The sequence below is a fragment of the Xenopus laevis genome, chromosome 8S (assembly GCF_017654675.1).
Source record: "Xenopus laevis strain J_2021 chromosome 8S, Xenopus_laevis_v10.1, whole genome shotgun sequence".
NCBI lineage: Eukaryota > Metazoa > Chordata > Amphibia > Anura > Pipidae > Xenopus > Xenopus laevis.
Window position 1 is genome coordinate 96,740,088 of NC_054386.1, and position 22,268 is coordinate 96,762,355.

At 41.3% G+C, this 22,268-nt stretch overlaps 1 protein-coding gene across 2 annotated transcripts; it reads right to left on the reverse strand.

The window, feature by feature from the left end:
- Positions 1-90: 90 nt before the first annotated feature.
- anp32e.S (acidic nuclear phosphoprotein 32 family member E S homeolog) lies at positions 91-19,799 on the reverse strand. 2 transcript variants are annotated; one of them, NM_001095960.1, is given in 7 exon segments: positions 91-363; positions 482-548; positions 1,314-1,471; positions 3,174-3,336; positions 6,148-6,270; positions 8,366-8,515; positions 19,506-19,725. In NM_001095960.1, coding segments are annotated over 7 exon segments (792 nt in total). In that variant the 5' UTR covers positions 19,560-19,725; the 3' UTR covers positions 91-286.
- Between the last annotated feature and the right edge of the window lie 2,469 nt (positions 19,800-22,268).

Consider the following 22,268-nt stretch of genomic DNA (forward strand, 5'->3'; position numbering starts at 1 on the left):
TTGGCTCCCAAACCCACCCCATAAAAAGGACCCTAAAATGTGGTTATGCCCTGTGGAACACAATGGGGTCAGAAGAAAAACAAAGCATACTAACAGGATCTTACATTGTATTTGGAATGATAAAAAGGGCACACAAATTGTAAAATCACACTTTCCCTATAAAAAGTTACAAGATAAATTCTGTTGGGATATCTATACATGTAGAGACATACAGATCTGCATTATTCTAGCATTAACCCAAGGGCTCAGAAAGAGAGACTGGTCCTAGCCTATAGAAACAACGGCTTCAATCTTCATCCTCGTCTCCTTCGTCTTCTGGCTCCCGTTTCCTTTTCTCTCCTTGATCAGCTGCTTCGTGTTCTTCTAAAAAAAAAAAAAAATAATAGGTCAGCCCTGTATACCGAGTGAAAAATGGGAGTTTACACCAAATAATTCAAATGAGTGCTTTTGCAGATACATCAAAGTGTCGCCAAGTACATACCACCTTCCTCCTCCTCTTCCTTTATTTCAGCACCATCTTCAACATAATCATCATCATCCTCCTCATCCTATCAAAACAAAAATAATTACACCTCTAAGTGTCGTAAATGAATCCTAAATCTATTCTTAATTGTATCTGGTTAATGGCTGAGGGGGTACATATACACAGAGTAGGGCTGCACAAATCCAGGATTCGGCCTAATCCTTCAGCCTGGCTGTACCCTAATTTGCATATGCAAATTAGAGGCAGGGAGTGAAATCGCATGACGTTTTGTCACAAAACAAGGAAGTAAAAAATGTTTTCCCCTTCCCCCCCTAATTTGCATATGTAAATTAGGATTCAGTTCGACCAAATATTTCGCAAAGGATTCGGGGGTTCGGCAAATCCAAAATAGTGGATTCGTTGCATCACTAACACAGAGTAAAGAGACTGATTTGGTATGGAATTCATTAGCAGGTTTGACATTCAAAGCAGCTGCTATTTATATAGAAAGTCACATGATAAAAGGGAAAAAAAAACACAAAAAAATGGGACAGTCCAATTGGTCCACAAGCTGAACATACTAAGGGGTCACATGTGATATGGTTGCCTATTGTTTTGTTCATTGGGTCCATTGCCAGAATTGACAGATTTACATGCATGCGACCCCCCCCCCACAATTTATGGAAAATAGTAAATTTCGAATTATAAAGCAACTTAGTATTCTTTTGTGGTGTACTATTTAAAACGATAAAGTGGCAGTTGACCTTTAAAAAAACTTTATATTGCAATGCTGTACTTCCTGGCAAGGAAGTGTAATAAGAAATAATAAAAAAAAAATCTCAGTGCTTACTCGAATCTCTTCTTTCATTAAATAAGACAGCCCAACTTCTTCCTCCTCCTCCTCTTCTTCTTCCTCTCCCAAATCTGAGGCACCTTCGTCATCCACATCGTCCTCAGAACTCAGGGATCCTGGTTCTTCATCAGAATCATCGTACTCGAATTCCTCATCTGCAAAAAAAAAAAAAAAAAAAAAAATTATATATATATATAATATATATATATATATATATATATATATATATATATATATATATATATATATATATATTATATATATATATATATATATATAATATATATATATATATATATATATATATATATATATATATATATATATATATATATATATATATATATATATATATTATATATATATCCTGACGACGGTTCAGAGAGAACCGAAACGCGTTGATGTGGGGTAGATTGTAACACTCCAATAAAAAAGTATTTTTCACAACACCCGTGAGTGCTCTTAAATGATCCAATATATATATATATATATATATATATATATAATATATATATATATATATATATATATATATATATATATATATATATATATATATATATATATAACGCTAAAGAGATACTTGTCATGGGAAAAAATGTTATTTCCCCAAAATGCATCAGTTAATAGTGCTGCTCCGGCAGAATTTGGCACTGAAATCCGTTTCTCAAAAGAGCAAACATTTATTTAATATTTAAATTGGACATCGGGCAAGACATATTGTCAATTTCCCAGGTGCCCCCAGTCATGTGACTTGCGTTTCCTGAACTTGTTTCAAGGGCATGTAAAGGCAAAAAAATAAAATCGCATTTTTACTTTCTTTAATGAAAATAAAAGCTATCTCCAATATACTTTAGTTAAAAAATGTGTACCGCTTTTATAAGAAACCTGACTGTATGCAGTGAAAATCTCCCTTCATTTACTGCTGTGGATAGGGATTGTCAGACGGTCCCTAACTGCTCTGCAGGGAAACAATCATACTTATGAACAGCAGGGGGAGCCCCCGCCTTACTTCCCAGCCTTTCAGAACTCAAGCAGCTTTGTTTGTTTCCCTATAGAGCAGTCCTCGACTGAGTGGGGATTTGTATTGGATTTTATTTTTGACTTTACCTCCCCTTTACTGTTTCCAACTCCAGCTGCAGGGACAAAGATCATGGAGCCAGATTTAAACAGATAAACTGGGATTCTATTTAGAGGATTATTTTGCTGCAGCCACTGGTTCTGCAGAGTTGGAGAAAGCTTGTATTAAACAATACAAAAACTTTAAAATCCACATTCGATTACATGACAACACAGGACCCAGTGCAGTCTGTATATTCTGATTATTAATCAGTCTTGTTGTATCGGCTTCTGGCAGATATTATTTGACTTGTGCTGTTTTGATAATTTATGACGATCCCTAAGCAGCCCAGGCCACACTGAGCATGTGCAAAGTCTTGCAAAGATGTTTAACAAAGTTACAAGATGGCGACCCCCTGTGGCCAACTTTGAAAGCATAAATCATTTGTTTGATTAGGCTTGTGGTGCAGTAAGTACATGTTTATGTTTAATATACAAAATACAGCATTTCTAGCCTTATTCTATATTAGACTTTACTTCCCCTTTAATGAGTAAAACTTTTTGGCAGTATATATGCCCTGTAGTGAATACTACAACTTGTAAAAAGTGGGTCATATACAAAAAGATAGCAAAAAACCCTAATTACCAAAGGTTTGAGCAAATCAGAAACCAAAATCATGTATTTTGGGGGCCATGATTAACTCGTTTTGAGAATTTGTCAAGCCCCACCGTAACCAATGTATACGTTAAGCCATGGAAGTGCATCGAGTTTGTATAGATGAAACGGACATTATCTACCTTCAACATCCTCTTCAGAGTCTGGAGCTTCATTATCCTCCTGATCAAACCCATCCAGGTATGTAATTTGGGAAAGTCGCTGAAATATGTTTTCTCTGTAATCTTCTAGGTTTGTAATTTCACAGTTAAATAGGTCCAAGCACTTTAAATTCTTTAAGTTGGCCTGAAAACAAAAACAAAGACAAAGACTTGGTCTCAACTGGCCAAAGCAAAAAGTAATTAAAGGGGTTATTCACCGTCCAATACACTTAGGGGCAGATTTATCAATTAGAATTCAAAAAGACCAACCGAAATTAAGTTTTTTTCTGGTCGAATAGGTCTGTTTTTGATCGAATAGGTCCGTATTTGAACGAATTTGAATCGTACGAATGAAAGTAATAGCGCATTCGATCGAATTCCAATTGAAGTTTTCCAAAAAAAAAAATAAATAAAATTTTGAATTTTCAAAGTCCACTAATTGACTCCAAATAGGTTCTAGGAGGTCCCCCATAGGCTAAAGCAGCAATTCAGCAGGTTTAAGATGGCGAATGGTTGAAATCGAATTTTTAAAGAGACCGTAAATGATACATTGATATTCGATTTTTCTTCAAATTTGAATCGAATTTGGACTATTCCCTAGTCGAGGTACACAAAAATAGCTCGAAATTCGAATTTTTTAATTTGAAAATTCACCTCGACCTTTGATAAACCTGCCCCTTACAGTTCAACTGTTTTCAGATTATTCACCATAAACAAGGACATTTTTCAATTGCTTTCCATATTTTATTTTTTAGTTTTCCCAAAATTCAAAGGGATGGTTTACCTTCAAAACACTTTTTTCAGTGGAGTTGTTTTCTGCTCAGCAGGGCTAAAGATAACAAATATATCAACTAAAGGTATTGATTTTGAACAGTTGAGTCAGCGACCCCCCCATCCCAGAGCTATTTTAGAAGGTGAAAAATTTAAATTTACACTTCAATATTAGAAAAACTGTCAATAGATAATTGGGAATAAAGTCTTTATTTGGGCTGAACTGAAAAAAAGTGTTGGAAGGTGAACAACCCCTTTAAGTTGAATTTTCGTGTCTCAGGTGGAGTCGGACAGCTCAGTAATTCAGGTGCAGATTCTGAACTGTTACAATTTTGCAACATTTAGTTGATCCATTTCTCAGCAGCATCTCTGGATTATTAGCAACTATTGTATCAAGTCTAACAGCTGCCTGTAATGAAACCCAGAGATTCTGCTCAGCAGGGACAAAGATAAGAAATGGATCAACTAAATGTATCAATTTAGAACAGTTTACAGGGTCGGCGACTCCCCCTCCCAGAGCAATTGCGGTACCACAATTGTCTTGTTCCTACAGCCACTTACAGAGAAAAAGAAAATAATTTTAAAAAAGTGGATTTGATTATAATACACAAAAGCCATGAATATCCTGTAAATTATATCCTTATTAGGGATGCACCGAATCCACTTTTTTGGATTCGGCCGAACCCCCGAATCCTTCGTGAAAGATTCGGCCGAATACCGAACCGAATCTGAACCCTAATTTGCATATGCAAATTAGGGGCGGGGAGGGAAAAACATTTTTTACTTCCTTGTTCTGACAAAAAGTCACGCAATTTCCCTCCCGCTCCTAATTTGCATATGCAAATTAGGATTCGGATTTGGTTCGGCCAGGTAGAAGGATTCGGCCGAATCCGAATCCTGCTGAAAAAGGCCGAATCCTGGCCGAATCCCGAACCGAATCCTGGATTCGGTGCATCCCTAATCCTTATAAACGTTGAGTTCTGATGTCATCAGTTATAAACGGTGAGTTCTGATGTCATTTCTGTCACGACTCACTGAGGCCTCTTATACTTATGACGGAAAGCCATTCCATAACTGGGAGCTTTCTGGATAATGGATCCCATACCCGTACTGCATTTTTTTGAGGGAGAATTGCCCGACATGAGTGTGAACTGTTCAGGTATGGGTAACTGCCACTATTGTAAAATGGCAGTTAGGGCATTACCCAATAGCAGAGCCAATAAATGCTCAGCAGCTAATGCCTGAACTGGAATGCTCATCTTCACTCTAAATTTTAATCTTTGCAATTGCGATATCACAATTGTCCTGTTCCTGCAGCCACTTACAGAGAAAAAGAAAATCATTTTTAAAAATTTGGACTATTTGATTATAATGGAGTCTATGGGAGACAGTCATTCTGTATTTCGGAGCTTTCTGGATAATGGATCCCATACCTGTACTGCAGGTTTTCAGGGAGAATTGTCCAACATGAGTAACTTGTTCAGGTATGGGTAACTGTCACTAATGTAAAATGGCAGTTTAGGATATTACCCAATAGCGGAGCCAATAAATGCTCAGATGCTAATGCCTGAACTGGAATGCTCGTCTTCACCCTAAATTTTAATTTTGGCAATTGTGGTACCACAATTGTCTTGTTCCTACAGCCACCTACAGAGAAAAAGAAAATATTTAAAAAATATATATATAACGGTATATATATATTAGGGATGCACCGAATCCAGGATTCAGTTCGGGATTCGGCCGAATCCTTCTGCCCGGCCGAACCGAATCCTAATTTGCATATGCAAATTAGGAGAGGGGAGGGAAATCAGCCGACTTTTTGTCACAAAACAAGGAAGTAAAAAATGTTTTCCCCTTCCCACCCCTAATTTGCATATGCAAATTAGGGGTCGGATTCGGTTCGGTATTCGGCCGAATCCGAAATAGTGGATTCGGTGCATCCCTAATATATATTCCCCACAGAAATTATATAAGATCTAATTACAGATATAAGAATCGAATTACGGAAAAATCTGTTATCTGGAGAACCCCAAGTCCCAAGCATTCTGGATACAGGTTATCTGTATTAAATATGTGTATTTATGTGCACTGGTGGCTCATTTAGAGGGGTTAAAGTTCATGGACTAACCTGCAATAGCAATGTTATAGTTTTGAAAGCTTGCTCCGATTTAGAAAGCTTACTCACCAGTGCTTCCACCGTGCTCAGGTCTTTAATCTTGTTACCACTCAGGTTGAGGTAAGTTATGTTGGGACACCTATCAGTCAGCACATCCAGCCCTCCAGAGATACTGTTGTCACTAAGCTCCAGCTGCAAATTAGAAAGCAAAAATACATTTAGGGGGTTACTTATCAGAATCCAAAAATCTCATTTTCTGAAATATACTCCGGCCAAATCCGCCTGGGTTATTTCCCCTTATTTAGCAATACTTTTTCCCAAAAAAAAAAAAATCTTGAAAATCCTATGGAAATTCGAATCGTACAAATTTTTCGGATTTTTGCCACTAAATCTTTCTTTGGGACTTCTCCCACTGACTTATCTACAACCTCGGCAGGTCTGAGATGATAGATTTTCGGATTCAGACTTTTGTCCATCCTAAGGGTATAACAAATCTTGAAAAATTCTAGTTATTTTTCACAAAAAAATCGGATTTTATAGTAAAAATTCACATTTTTTCGAGATCTTAGCCATCGGACGTTAATAAAGAGCCCACTTAAAGTGGAAAAACTATCATGCACCACTTTTAATAATCCATATTTGTAAGATTAGGGATGCACCGAATCCAGGATTCGGCCTAATCCTTCTGCAAATTTTGGATATGCAATTTAGGATTCGGTTCTCGGCCGAATCTTTCACGAAGGATTTGGGGATTCGGCCAAATCCGAAATAGCGGATTCAGTAGATCCCTATGTAAGAAACAATTATTTTACAAAGCATACGCATTTCTACCCCTTGTTGCTCCAATAAACTTGCTCTTTAGTACCTTGAAATGTTTAAACGGTGGTTCACCCTTAAGTTAACTTTTTGTATATTATAGAATGGCCAATTCTAAGCAACTTTTTAAATTGGTCTTCATTATTTATTCTTTTATATTTGTTTTTAATTATTTACCTTCTTCTGACTATTTCCTGTTTTCAAACGGGGGTCACAGAACCCATCTAAAAACACATGCTTTGTAAGACTACAAGTGTATTATTATTGTTACTTTTTTAAATCATTTTATATTTAGGCCTCTCCTATTCATTCTCCACTATCTTAATTAAATCAATGCATGGTTGGTAGGATAATTTGGACCCTAGCAACCAGACTGCTGAACTTGCAAACTTGAGAGCGGTTGAAAAAAAGCTAAATAACTCAAAAACTGAAAATAAAACAATGAAAACCAATTGCAAATTGTCTCACAATATCACTTGACAACATATTTAAAGTTAACAGAATTAAAGGACCAGTAACATAAAAAAATGTAAGTGTTTTAAAGTAGCAAAACTATAATGCAATGTTGCCCTAAACCAGTAAAACTGGTTTGTTTGCTTCAGAAACTCTACTAAAGTTTATATAAACAAGCTGCCGTGTAGCCATGGGGGCAGCCATTCAAGCACAGGATACACAGTAGATAACAGATAAGTACTACTATAGTTTATATAAACAAGCTGCTGTGTAGCCATGGGGGCAGCCATTCAAGCACAGGATACACAGTAGATAACAGATAAGTACTACTATAGTTTATATAAACAAGCTGCTGTGTAGCCATGGGGCAGCCATTCAAGCATAGGATACACAGTAGATAACAGATGAGTACTACTATAGTTTATATAAACAAGCTGCTGTGTAGCCATGGGGGCAGCCATTCAAGCACAGGATACACAGTAGATAACAGATAAGTACTACTATAGTTTATATAAACAAGCGGATGTGTAGCCATGGGGGCAGCTATTCAAAGGAGAAAAGGCTCAGGTAACACATAGCAGATAACTCTGTAGAACATAATGGTGTTACCGGTTATCCTTTATTTATCCTGTGCCATATAGCCTTTTTTCAATTTCTGCCATTCCTACTGAGAAGCTTATTTATATTAACTATAGTAGAGTTTCTGAAGCAAACACACCAGTTTTACCAGCACAGAGTAACAAAACATGATATTTTCATTACTTTAAAAGACTTTCATTATTTGATGTTACTGTTCCTTTAAAGGTGAATCACCCCTTTAATTAGGGTCAGCACAAGACTAAGGTTTTGTTTTCCTGAATGCTCTTATTATATCTCTATATCTTACCTTTAACTTGTGACCAATTGTTGAAACACAAAATGAGAATCTGAGTACACTGCTACTTGCCACAAACACTTTGCTACACTGAATACACTGCTACTTGACACTTTACTACATAGAATATTCCTGCATTCTTACTTTTCTGAGTTTAGGCAACTTTGGAAGTTTTGACAAGGATTTCAACTCTACGTTGGCCATGCTGAGGAACTCCAGCTCTTTGTAGCTCTCATTCAAACCTTCTATTTCTCCATCGACAGACCGACAGTTGTCTAGAACCAATTCGGCCACCTGCCAAAAGAAAAGTTTGAGGAATTAAAAGCTGCCCAGTTAAATCTGATAAAATTCATGCTTGACCATAAATATATGCGGGGTGAGGAAGAAACGTTGCTAAATTAAAACACATACTCTCGGGAGTCCTGTATTCCAACCTACAAAAAATGGGATTAAAATTTGTTTTACTATTTCATGTGCACAAGACTGATCAAGAATAAAGGACAAGGAAAGAAGTAGCTAGAAATGTTGTATATTATATTTTGGGTTTCTTCAACAGGCCCAAGGCAACCACAGCCCTTTAGCAGTAAAGATCTGTGTCTCCAAAGATGCCCCAGTAGCTCCCCATCTTCTTTTCTGCTGATTCACTGCACATGCTCTGTGCTGCTGTCACTTACTGAGCTTAGGGACCCACTCACAATATACAGTACACATAGAATAGAAATGTCACAATATAAGGCTGATTAGTAATTAATACACATAATTACTACATGGCAGCACAGAAACCAGTGCAATTAGCATCAGAATTGAATAATCAGCAAACCTGTAGCATCAGCTTATATTACAGCCAGGGAAGCTCATTTTCTGCTGGATAATTAGTGACGAGCCCTAAGCTTAGCTTCTCAACAGCCAATCAGAGCCCACTGAGCATGTGAGTGTCACAGACACTTTCCAAGATGGTGACCCCCTGTGACAAGTTTGAAGTCCTGGATCATTGCTGCTATTGACAAGCTCAAACTTTAGCCTCGTGCAATAAGTTCAGTTTATAAAACATGAAATTTTTAGCCCTATGCATTTTTAGGGTTTAGTTCTCCTTTATAGTTTTGGGGCTGAGAACGGGATCCTTTTTTGAATAGAGGCACCACATTAGCAATTCGCCAGTCTCACGGCACTATCCCAGATCTCAATGAATCCTGAAAAATTAAGTAGAGAGGTTTGGCAATCACAGAGCTAAGCTCGCTAATTACCCTGGGATGAATTCCATCTGGCCCTGGACCTTTGTTAATCTTAACATGTTCTTAGTCTCTTTTGAATTTCTTCATGTGTGAACCATGCATCATTAGTTACATTACTAGAATTGGGACTATTAAGAAGGAAACCTTCACTTATTGGTTCCTCATTTGTGTAGACAGATGAAAAATGAGTTCAGAATCTGCACTTTTATTTTGTTTTCATCAACCAGCTGACCCCCCTTTGATAGTAAGGGTCCCACCCCTTCCTGCTTAATGTTTTTTACTATTAACATATTTAGAAAATAATTTTGGATTTTTTTTTTTACTGCTTGCTGCAATATCCTTTTCTATATAAATTTTAGCTTGCCTTATAGCTTCTTTGCATGATTCATTGGCCTCCTTGTACCTTATAAATGATTCGGATGTCCCAGCTAACTTGAAAGCCTTAAAAGCACGTCTTTTCTTTCCCACCTCAACACCAATGTTTCTATTGAACCAAAAAGGTTTTGCTTTGCAACAAGTGGAATATACTGAATAGGAGAGGTCTGAATAGAAAATGAGTAAGAAAAAGTAACAATACATTTGTTGCCTGAGGGTTCAAGCAAACGGGCAGATTCAGGGAGATTTAGTCGCCTGGCAACTAATCGCCTCTTCTTGGGGACGACAATCTCCCTGAGCTGCCTTCCCCCTGCTTTAATGATAAAACGCCAGCGACAAAGCACTCGCGGCGATTCGATTTCCGGAGTCACCCAAAGCTTCCTTGTGAGGCAACTTCGGAAATCGAATTGCCGCGAGTGCATTGGCGCTGGCGTTTTGTAAATATAGCCGGGCAACTAATCTCCCGGAATCTGACTGTGCGTCTCTGTTTTTTAGATGGGGGTCAGTGATCGCCATTTGAAAGCTGGAAAGAGTCAGAAAAAGAAGGCAAATAATTTAAAAACTACATAGAATAAAAACCAATTAAAAAAGTTCCTTAGTTTTAGGGTCTGGCCACATGGGCAGATTCGGGGAGATCAGTCGCCAGGCGTCAAATCTACACAGCGACTAATCTCTCCCATCTGCCTTCCACAGGCTAAAATGTAAATCTCTTGAGGGCAGGCACACGGAGCACTTCGTTTTGCAAAGTCGCCCGTAATTGCCTCACGAGGAAATTTCAAGGCGTCTTCGGAAAACGACGCGTTCCGTGTGCCTGCCCCCAGGCGATTTACATTTTAGCCAGCCAAAGGCAGATCAGGGAGATTAGTCGCCGCGAAGAAGAGGAGCTTTGTCGGCTGGCGATTAATCTCCCTGAATCAGCCCATGTGGCTTTATATACAGTAAAGCTTGATCTAACAATTTAATTCTCCAAGGTTGCAGGAAAAACGGAAGCAAGATTTGCAAAGGCCACCCTCCTGCTGAAAGCTTCTATGCATTACAGGAGTGGGGGTGAAGCTTGTGTATCAAGTGACCTACATTTAGATACAGCTGCGGAGAGCAACCAGTTGCTTCTATCAGTGGACTCTGACAGCAGGCAAGTGGGGGCTGCAAGATGATCACTTGAAGAGCAGCTGTCTAAGCAAGCCGGCAGGGGGGTGGAATTATTAAGAGATTACTGTTCTTCAAACAGACCACCATCGACACATGCTGAATGGCCATGGCTTTTTTTTAAAGCTCCCAAGTTTAACCACCAGAAGACAGCTGGACATTGCTAAAAAAACACGGCAACTTTCCTGAAGGACCATGCGGCTTTAAGGTAAAGCGTGTGATATCACAGGCAGCCATGCAGCTCCACCGAGAAGAGTGGGTACAAAGATAAGAGTAGATAGTGCTGGGTAGGCAAAACCCCTATTTGTAAGACGTGTCTGTAAAGAACAAATGTTTAATATGTTACTACTACTACGTACTTGCAAAGACCCAAACAAGAGGATCTTAAAGGGATAATGTCATGGGAAAGTTTTTTTTTCTCAAAACACCAGTTAATAGTGCTGCTCCAGCAGAATTCTGCATTGAAATCAGTTTCTCAAAAGAGCAAACAAATTTTTTTATATTTAATTTTGAAATCTGACATGGGGCTAGACATATTGTCAGTTTCCAAGCTGCCCCCGGTCATGTGACTTGTGCTGTGATAAACTTCAGTCACTCTTTACTGCAAGTTGGAGTGATCCTGCCCACTCCCTTTCCCCCACAGCAGCCTAAAGGCCCCCATACACGGGTCGATAAAAGCTGACGACAGACTAACTCGGCAGTTTATCGGCCCGTGAAGAGCCCCCAGACGGGCTTTTTCCGAAAGTTAGAAAATCCCATCTGATCGCAGCCGGATCTTTTAGATGATGCAGTCCCGCGATCCGACCGCCCGTTTGGCCTCCATTCTGATCGTTGTGTCCCAGGGCCCACGACCGGATCAGCCCGATATCGCCCACTTCAACGAGTGGATCTCCCGGTGTATGGAAGCCTTAAAGGATCAGTAACCAATTTTTTTAAGTTAAAAAATCCGTTAGTGTAGAACGAAAAAAAAAAAACCACGAAAACAAATTGAACTTTTAAATTGCCAAGTCTTTATTAGGAAATAACTTACCAAAACCCTGCTTGCGCTCCTCTTTAGAAAAGGCGACTATCCATCATGTGGTTCTCGATTTCTCCTCTCTCTGGCTATCTCCTGTAAGGAAGGCAGGAAGAAGAAATCGAGCGTCGCACAATGGATCGTCTTTTCTGAAGAGAAGCACAAGCGGAGTTTCGTTAAGTTATTTTTTAATAAAGAATTAGCAATTTAAAAGTTTAATATGTCTGGTTTTTTTTGTTCTACACAAACAAATTTTTTAATAAAAAAAAAATTGATGTTACTGATCCTTTAACAACAGAACAATGGGAAGGTAAACAGATAGTGCTCCAAAACACAAGATAACAGCTGCCTGGTAGATCTAAAAACAGCACTCAATAGTAAAATCCAGGTCCCGCTGAGACGCAATCAGGAGAAACAACAGCCTGCCAGAAAGCAATTCTATCCAAAAGTGTTGGCTCTTTCTGAAAGCACCAGGCAAAATAACCCGATGCACCTACACACTAATACTACAACTAAAAACAAAATACACTTGCTGGTTCAGGAATTGAATTTTATATTGTAGAGTGTATTATTTGCAGTGTAAAGTGTTATTTAGAAATAAAAACCATGTCAGAATCCCTTTATATTGGTTATTGGGTTAATCTTAACGTTCGGCCCTAGGACCGAGTGATCGATTACAATAAAGAGATTGGGCAAGGACAGGTCACAGGACCGCAACAACTAGCCAATGTGACCCTCGACCGCAGGAAAAAGTCAACCCAACATGATCGATATCAGGACGATTTGTGGCTGGATCGGGGGACCGTTGGAAGCCCCACACACTGGCAGATAAGCTGCTGAATTGGTCTAAAGGACAGATATCGTCAGCTTTAATCTAACCGTATATGGCCACCTTTAGCCATACACATAGACCCAAGAGGAATGAATTATTGAAATGGTTGCCAGGTTCCAATGCCAAGTGGGATGCGGACTGGGGGGGATACCGGTTTGCACTTATGGATATTCAGCATGAAAGTAAACTACTGAGGGTAAATACTTGTTTGCAGCAGTAAAACAGGCATGTCCTAATCCCTGGCTGTTCTACCTTATCTGTGCATGGACAATATGGTCTATGTGCACGATCTGATCCATCAGAATTTTGCAGCATATGGTCTGGGCTGGGCTGGCTCTCTGTTAAGCTGCTGTCCTAGGCAGAAATTGTTGGTTGTCCATAAATAAAAATAAATTTGGATTGTGGATGCAACAGCGTTCATTTAAGGCTGAAATCTTTGGGGTAAATGTTTGCCATTAAAGGGTTTCCAGAAGTAATAAAAACTGAAAAAAGGCCCACATATTTATGATAGACAGAAGCTCAGAATTCCCATGCACTCACGCCACAGCACTTTACTAGTATCAAGTCTTAAATGGAGAAAGAATAGCATTTTACACTTGGGGGTGCCAAAAGTTAGGCACCCCAAGTGACTACTTTTACTTACCTGACAACCCCGGCCGGAGCTCCATTCAGCAGAGAACTGCACCGGCCCGGGTTCTTTTAGCGACTACCGTGGTAGATTCCTCTTCTGGCTTCTCCGGGTCTTCTCGCAGTTGAGCGGAAAACCGGACTTTAATGGAAAAGCTGGCTATTTCGCTCTACTGCTCTTGGGATGAAACAGGAAGAGAATCTCTCCATGGTGCTCGATAGAAAACCCCCGGCCCGGTGCAGTTTTCTGCTGATCGGAGCACCGGCCCAGGGTGTCAGGTAAGTAAAAATACTCACTTGGGGGTGCCTAACTTTTGGCACTCTAGTTGTAAAACGCTATTCCTTCTCCTTTAAGTCTATTTCAATGTGCAATGTAAGATTTTACTTGGGGGAGAGGCTGTCTCTGTAACGTTGTCTCCCTCCCAGGGACGTATGGGAGGTGCTAAGTAGTTGTACAAGATTAGGGCAGAAGGCCAAAGGGGGAGGTGAGGAGCAGAACGGGGAAGCCTAGGATTCACCTTCCACATGGCGTAATTACAACTGGCTCAGGCACCAACCTAGAGATGGGCAAATAAGAGTTAAATGCAAGTACATCTCCTGTCAGCTAACATTCAGCAATCAGAAAATGTGATAATCCTACAGAGGCAGGCCTGCCTAGTGTCTTACCCACTTGCATCCGCCTCAGCAACCCACCCATGTTTCACAGAAGTGCCCACCACAACCCACCCAAGGTAAAAAGACCACAGTGCTTTCATTATGATTTGTACAGGAAACGGTCACTCTGCATTGCTTAGAGTAGAAACAAACCCTTGCTACTCTACATAGACCGCACTCCCTGCCCACCCCCCCGCTTAGGTGGTCCCTTTGCTAAATGCCACTAACTCTTTGCTTACCCCTCGATGCAGATTCTGTGCAGCAGAGTTCACGGGCGCCTACTTCTCTTCGATAATCTTCACGAATAAATCGGCATATTGGCACATGGGCAGTTGGAGCAGTTTTCTATTTGGCGACAACTGCGCAGAAACTCACGAAAATTGCCGTAGTGCCAGAAGAAGACCCGAAGATTACCGAAGCGGAGGAAGATGGCGCCTGTGAACTTCGCTGGACAGAATCTGCACAGAGGAGTAAGTAAAGGGGGAGCAGGGTCTATGTTGGGTTGGGGATTTTAGTTCTCCTTTAAGTGTGACTTTAACTGCCAGCGACCTTTATAGTCAAACTATAGTAGTACTTACCCATTATATACTGTGTATCCTGTGCTTGAATGGTTGCCCCCAAGGCAGCTTGTTTATATAAACTATAGTAGTACTTATCTGTTATCTACTGTGTATCCTGTGCTTGAATGGCTGCCCCCATGGCTACACAGCAGCTTGTTTATATAAACTATAGTAGTACTTATCTGTTATCTACTGTGTATCCTGTGCTTGAATGGCTGCCCCCATGGCTACACAGCAGCTTGTTTATATAAACTATAGTAGTACTTATCGGTTATCTACTGTGTATCCTGTGCTTGAATGGCTGCCCCCATGGCTACACAGCAGCTTGTTTATATAAACTATAGTAGTACTTATCGGTTATCTACTGTGTATCCTGTGCTTGAATGGCTGCCCCCATGGCTACACAGCAGCTTGTTTATATAAACTATAGTAGTACTTATCTGTTATCTACTGTGTATCCTGTGCTTGAATGGCAGCCCCATGGCACGCTGAACGGGTTTACTTGAGGAGGAGGACCAGTGTCCATCCTTGAAATCACCCTGCATACAGATTATCTCAAAATAAAATATAAGACAATCTTGTGCGCCTTTCGGAGAGCAGGCCCCTGGGTTACTACTTTACCCAGCTGAATCCCTGTGGCAGGACTGCATTGAGTGTGCCATAAAAAAAAAAGCTGCCGACAGATCAAATTGGACAGATGTCGCTTGGGTAGGTTTATTGATGAGGTGCTCGAACTCAGCGTCTGCATTGCTGGTCTTGTGATCAGATTGGACCAGCCTGATATAGGCTACTCGGTGGAAGATCCGCTTGATGGTGACCTGTGCCAGTGAATGGATCTGCCCCTGAATGCTTCCAGCACTTTCAGACAGCAAGGCCTTTACATACAAGAGCTCCCCTGCAGTAGCGTTTCAATCCATTCTAATGAAAGGGAATGCAACCCCCATACATATCCACAAGGCTTTGTTGAACTGCTAGTCACACGTGAGGCACTGCATGTTGCATGTATCCAGAGTCCTCTGCATGAATATGGCCTCGATCGGGAGGAATGGGCTTTGGTGAAAACAAAAAATTCTCATGTGCAAAAGCTTTAGAAATCCCACGTCCAGCCCTGGCCTCACAAATGCTCGTTAATGTCAATGACAAGTGAATCCATACTAGACTAGACGAATGGCCTTTAACTGCCCAGCCAATGATCATTCGTGTGCCAAACCATGGAGTGAATTCTGGCAAGAGTTGGGGAAACTTTCTAGATAAAGTTGACAACACACTGTTACTATTGGAATTGCAGGGTCTAGTAACCCATAGCAACATGTCACAACTGGCAGCATACGCTGGCTGCGGAAACAAGACTGGTAGCTCTTCATTACTAGAACTGGTTACACAGGTAGCGGAAATAAAGATGGCCATTGTTTTAGGCAGAAGGTATAACCATTTTGTAAAAGAAAAAAAACCCCAACCAAACACGCCTGCTAACACCATGGGGGGCAGGACTTGCCTAGAATATTCATCAAGTATCTACAAACCTGTACTTGAATTAGCATAGGGGGGATACCGAAGAGTCTGGGGTAAAAAGTGCCCAGAAGTAGATTTTTAAAAAGATCAGGGTCACTTGAGTGCGGAACAAACTGGCAACCCCTCCATGATTTTCTCTTCTCCTTTATGCCAGCAACAGGTTCAAACTACAGAAATTCGAAGAACACCACAACTTAAAGGGGTGGTTCACCTTTAAGTTAAATGTATACTGTCATGGGAAAAACATTTTCCCCCCAAAATGCATCAGTTAATAGTATTGCTCCAGCAGAATTCTGCACTCAAAAGAGCAAACAGATTTTTTTATATTTAATTTTGAAATCTGACATGGGGCTAGAGATATTGTCAGTTTCCCAGCTGCCCCCAGTCATGTGACTTGTGCTCTGATAAACTTCAGTCACTCTTTACTGCAAGTTGTAGTGATATCACCCCCCTCCCACCCCCCAGCAACCTAACAACAGAACAATGGGAAGGTAACCAGATAGCAGCTCCCTAACCCAAGATAACAGCTCCATGGTAGATATAAGAACAGCATTCAAAAGTTAAATCCAAGTCCCACTGAGACTGATTGAGTTACATTAAGTAGGAGAAATAACAGCCTGCCAGAAAGTAGCTCCATCCTAAAGTGCTTGCACAAGTCACATGACTGGGGCAGCTGGGAAACTGACAATATGTCTAGCCCCATGTCAGATTTCAAAATTGAATAAAAAAAAAGTGTTTTCTCTTTTGAGAAATGGATTTCAGTGCAGAAGTCTGCTGTAGCAGCACTATTAACCATGTTTTCTCATGACAGTATTCCTTTAACTTTTAGTATACTATAGAAAAGCTAATTGTAAGCAACTTTTCGGTTGGCCTTCATTTTTTCTATAGATTTTAAATAATTTGCCTTCTTCGGACTCGTTCCAGCTTTCAGATAAAAACAAATGCTCTGTAAAGCTACACATTTATTGTTATTACTACATTGTATTACTCATCTTTCTATTCAGGCCTCTCCTATTCATATCCCAGTTTCTCATTCAAATCATGACATGGTTGCTAGGGTAATTTGGACCCTAGCAACCAGACTGCTGAAATTGCAAACTGGAGAGCAGCTGAAAAAAAAAAACTAAACTCAAAAAACACAAAAAAATAAAAACCAATTGCAAATAGTCTTAGAATATCACTCTCTGTGTCATACTAAAAGTTAATTTAAAGGTGAAGCCAAAAATCTTGTTTAAGCCAAACTATGTGGGAATGTTCGAGCAGGAGTTTAAATTGCACTTGTTTCATAAAGTTCCAGAATTTGGCCCAGAGGACACAGGACCACAAATAATAACAAGCACCATCTGAACTCCCACCTGAACCCTCCTACACAGCAGCTACAACAACACAAATCCAAACAGTCAGATACTGGGGGTCATTTATAAAGTCAATGCAGCGCATATTTATTCCATATTTCTTTTCCTGAACGCTAAAATATTGCACCGCTGTGCCCATCTTTCTGTTTTTTGCAAATTCGCATTAAGAATAAATTTTCGCAAATGAGATGGGTGTTTGCGTGAGTGCGCCCGCTGTGCGAAGATGTTGTGTGCGAAAATAGCGTTGACAGTAACTAAAATTCGCAATATGCGTAACTGTTTTGCAAATATTTTCTCCACCACCAAAGTTGTGGCATAAACTATACGCAGAGTGTGTACATAATATTAGCAATTTGCGATTTTTGCCATATCGCAATTCTGTTTGCACACTTTTATTCAGCTTTATAAATGTAGCCATGTGCAGGGCAAATATATTCACTGTGAGAACCAATCTGCCCTCTCGTGAAGTTTATAAACGAGCCCCACTGTTTTCAGCTAGAATTTATAGAGTCCTCATAACTTTACAGATATTGCTTAGGATAGAGTCCTGCGGGGGGTCCAATTGGCCAGACCCGCACCCACTATGCCCTGTCCCACTAATCGACCAGCCCATATAGATCTCGCTTAACGACCGACCCCAGCGAAAACTGGAAGTGATGTCACTAATACCTGGAAGTTACATCACACTGGACCCTATTCCGCTACTACAAATTCAGGAGAGGGTAGGAGGAACCAATCCTGCAACATAACCGGGAACTAGTGATGTGCGGCTTTTTCCCAATCTGCACCCGCCCGCATGAGACTTCCGGGTTCCTTTTATAGACCCGCGCCGAACCACAGATGACGGCACAAAAAGGGAGGGGCGAGAAGGTGCGCGGCTATAAAACTGCCATTTGAAGGTGGCAGGGAGAGCAGGAGAAAAGTTCAACCCGCACACCACCTGCGAAGAGAAGCGCTTGGTCGGCCCGAACCTACCTAACCCGCGGGTATCGGGGTGGCCCGCACTTCACTACTGGGTACTCACACGGGTCACCTGCACAATCAGGTACTCAGAAATTTCTGCCCACAACCCGACCACCTTGTGGTATTCTGTTGGTGCAGGACCCAATGCAGGACCCAATGCAGGACCCAATGCAGGACCCAATGCAGGACCCAATGCAGGACCCAATGCAGGAACCAATGCAGGAACCAATGCAGGAACCAATGCAGGAACCAATGCAGGAACCAATGCAGGACTCTAGCTTAGGATCCCATTGTCCTTCATTAGGAAGCTGGATCAGTCACACATAACCGAAGCACATGCTTAGGAGGCACATACACCCCCTAGCTGCTCACTACTACTCTACCCTATTGCTAAAAAGCAGCCTGGCTCAAGGCAAAGTCCCTTCAGGGCACACATAGCCCAATGGCTGCCTGCTTCTTAGCCTGGGCTCAACTACAGCTCCCAGCAGTCATTAATGAAGGAGCCGTAAGAAAGGAACAACTGGAGAGCTAAGGGGAAGGAAAATCAGTCCCACGTGCCTCCTGCAGTATCTGTATGTAAGGACTACAACTCCCAGCATGCCCTGCAAATCGCAGCAACCTGTGGCTGTAGGGAAACAGCGGATTCCTCGGTGTCCCAAGCAACGTTGGGAGCTGTAGTTCCTGAAGTAACAGAAGCCGCGAATTTAATGTAAATAATATAATGTAAATAACAAGCAGTCAGTGACCCCCCTACTCGTTTACTCCTCAGGGACACTGGGCCCTTCTAATGCCATTGCCATGAGGTGGGGCCAGTCCCTCTCTCTATCCCCTCCCTCCATCACCTTCCCATCCAAACTTTGCGAGTGTGAGGCAGAACAGAAGAGAAGCGCGAGGCAGGCGAACGAGTGAAGAGAGACCCCTCGCTATAAAACATATATAAATGTCTATGCGTGCAAACTACACCCCCCCCCCCATGCACGGTGGTACAACCCACAACCCCAGAAGAATCTCACCTCAGCCGGGCTCTTATTCCTCAACTCCAAACTGATGCGCTTCTTCATCTCCATTTTCCCGGGCCGATCTCCAGACGCCTCACGCACAAACAAACTTTCACCGGCGGCAAACCAACCCCAAAAAATCAAGAGAAAAAGAAAAACGCCAAACGGGAGACACGTCAGAGGTGTCCGGCACGAGCTGTTTCTTACTCCCTTCTCTTACTCTTTCAATGGCCGCTCACCAACTGAGACTCCATTACACAGCACAGGCATCCCCGCACTAAGTCAACGCCCCTCCCACGCAACCATTGGCTGCCCGCGCAGAGATCGTGGCTGTTATAGGCGGCTAAAAGTGTCAGTCACCTTCTTTCCACTAGAACGTACAACCATTGGCTGGAATTATGAGCGCAGTAAATTTGGATTGGCTCCTGCTTTTGTCCGTCTCAGGGGATGTGATGCCTTTTTTTTTTATATATATATATTTTTAATGTCGTTTGACCCAGGCGTCGTGTCTTTGTGTATTTAGTGTTTTCGCGCCCTATTTTAGGTCAGGAAAACGTCGTGTGAGGTGGGACGTCTGCTAACTAGGGGGTTATTTGGTATCTGACTCTTTGTAAATCAATGCGACGTTAGTGTAGCCTGGAATACACAGGAAGAGACCAAAAACGGACAGGTGTAGACTTTCATTCATCTATTGGCGCCAAAATGGCTCATGAGAAAGAAAATGGTTTGTTATATCGTCTCATTTGGCGACGGTCACTGACAGAATTGGCGCGACTTTAGTCCTAATAGGGGCGTGTACTTATTGCTTGAGCCGACTGTACCAAGTGCCGGGGTGGGAGGGCTTATAGTCGATGGTCAGTGATATAATTACAAGTCGCTGAGTAACAAAATTGTTTTAAGCTGGCCATAGACGCAAAGATCCTATCGTACGAATCGAGGATTCGTACGATTTTCAGACCGTGGGTGGAGAGTCCCGACATTTTTTTGTCCGGCGGAGATCGGTCGTTTGGTCGATCGGACAGGTTTGATTTTGTCCCGACTGATCCCGCCGGAGCCCATTGCGCTCTCATCGTAATCCGATCGTTCGGCCGTAGGGCTGAACGTTCAGATTACCCCCGATATAGCCATGCCCGTTAGTGGCATATCGGGAAAAGATCGGCTCGTTTGTCGGTGTCGCCAAACGAGCTGATCTTTTCGTCTGTGGCCACCTTTAGTCCTAATAGGGGCGTGTACTTATTGCTTGAGCCGACTGTACCAAGTGCCGGGGGTGGGAGGGATTATACTCGATGGTCAGTGATACAATTACAAGTCACTGGGTGGCAAAATTGTTTTAGACCCTAGAAGCATTTGCAATAAGACTTTTTTTTTTTTCAAAAACATATTGAAGGTGGGTTGCTGTCAGGGCCTGACTGGGCCTCACATATAGGGTTGCCACCTTTTCTGGAGAAAAATACCGGCCTATATGTTTATCTTTTTTAGGGATGCAACGAGTCCATTATTTTGGTTTCGCCTGAATCCGTCGCGAAAGATTCGGCCAAACACCGAACCAAATTAGGGTTGCCACCTGTTTGGTTTCAACACGGACAGCCCGAAGTTGTGTTTTCACATTTCAGATATTCATTTATTTTGTAGACTTTTTTTTTTCACTTCACATATTGTGCTATTTATGGGCTACTTTTGAAGTGCCTCTTGGCTAGTTTTGTAGCTAACTTTGGCTGGTTTTGAAAATCAGACCTGTCAACTATACATTTTAGAATTCTTTAAAGGGATACTGTCATGGGAACATTTCTTTTTTTCAAAAGAAATCAGTTAATAGTGCTGTTCCAGCAGAAATCCATTTCTCAAAAGCGCAAACAAATTTTTTTATATTTAATTTTGAAATCTGACTTGGGGCTAGACATATTGTCAGTTTCCCAGCTCCCCCTGGTCATGTGACTTGTGCTCTGATAAACTTCAGTCACTCTTTACTGCTGTACTGCAAGTTGAAGTGATATCAACCCTCCCCAGCAGCCTATCAGCATAACAGACATCGTAGCTACAAACTACACACAACACGACTGTCGGATGAAGACGCGACATTCACATCCAACTGTCGTGTCAGATGCATGTAGTTTGTAGCTACAATGTCTCTATAACTTGCATTATATTCGACTGTCGTCTTCGTTACCTCTCAGTACGGCATATCGCATCACAACGCTCAGTGGAGTTCTGCCCTGTGGTAGTATTCCAAAATACCTCAGGCCCTGTATGTTTTTTACTCTTTTAATATGAATTTTTAATAAAAGAAATTTTAATGGAAGACTTTTGTTACAAGATACTTTTTCCATTTTGTTGTTGAGTTTCTCAAATTTCCTCATTAGCGAAGGGCCTGTGTTGCTAAAGAAGCACAAATGTGGGCACTCACTCCCTGATCTAATCGAATCAATTGTCCCCACTGCTTTGTACAATCTAGTCAAAATGCCGGCCTATGCAGATCTATTCGGACAGTGGTCCACAACCTATTGGCCCAGGGACCAGTTCCAAGCAAGACATTTTTCCAAGGATTGCGGAGGGAAGTTGAGGTTGTCGCATAATAAAACACAAACTAGTCACTGGATATTTACCCCTTTTTCAAAGAAGCACTTCAGCATGTTAGTTTTTTGCTCATTTTGCTTAGCTCTTGGGCTTGCCAAAAAAAAAAAAAAAAACCTGTTAAAGTATTATGTTCATTTTCGTGAACGGTAGAAAGCATCCTGCGTTTTGCAACACTGCGCTCCCAGATAATTAGGCCCGTTGTCT

Bases quoted from the DNA above. Each gene is read 5' to 3' on its own strand.
- anp32e.S (XM_041574317.1), bottom strand. From the start codon at position 19,559: ATGGAGATGAAGAAGCGCATCAGTTTGGAGTTGAGGAATAAGAGCCCG. The intron at 6,271-8,365 runs GTAAGAATGCAG...TCTAATTTGCAG, and splicing joins AGTTGCCTAAACTCAGAAAA to CTGGAGCTTAGTGACAACAG. The intron at 364-1,313 runs GTAAGCACTGAG...TTTTTTTTTTAG, and splicing joins TAATGAAAGAAGAGATTCGA to AAGAACACGAAGCAGCTGAT.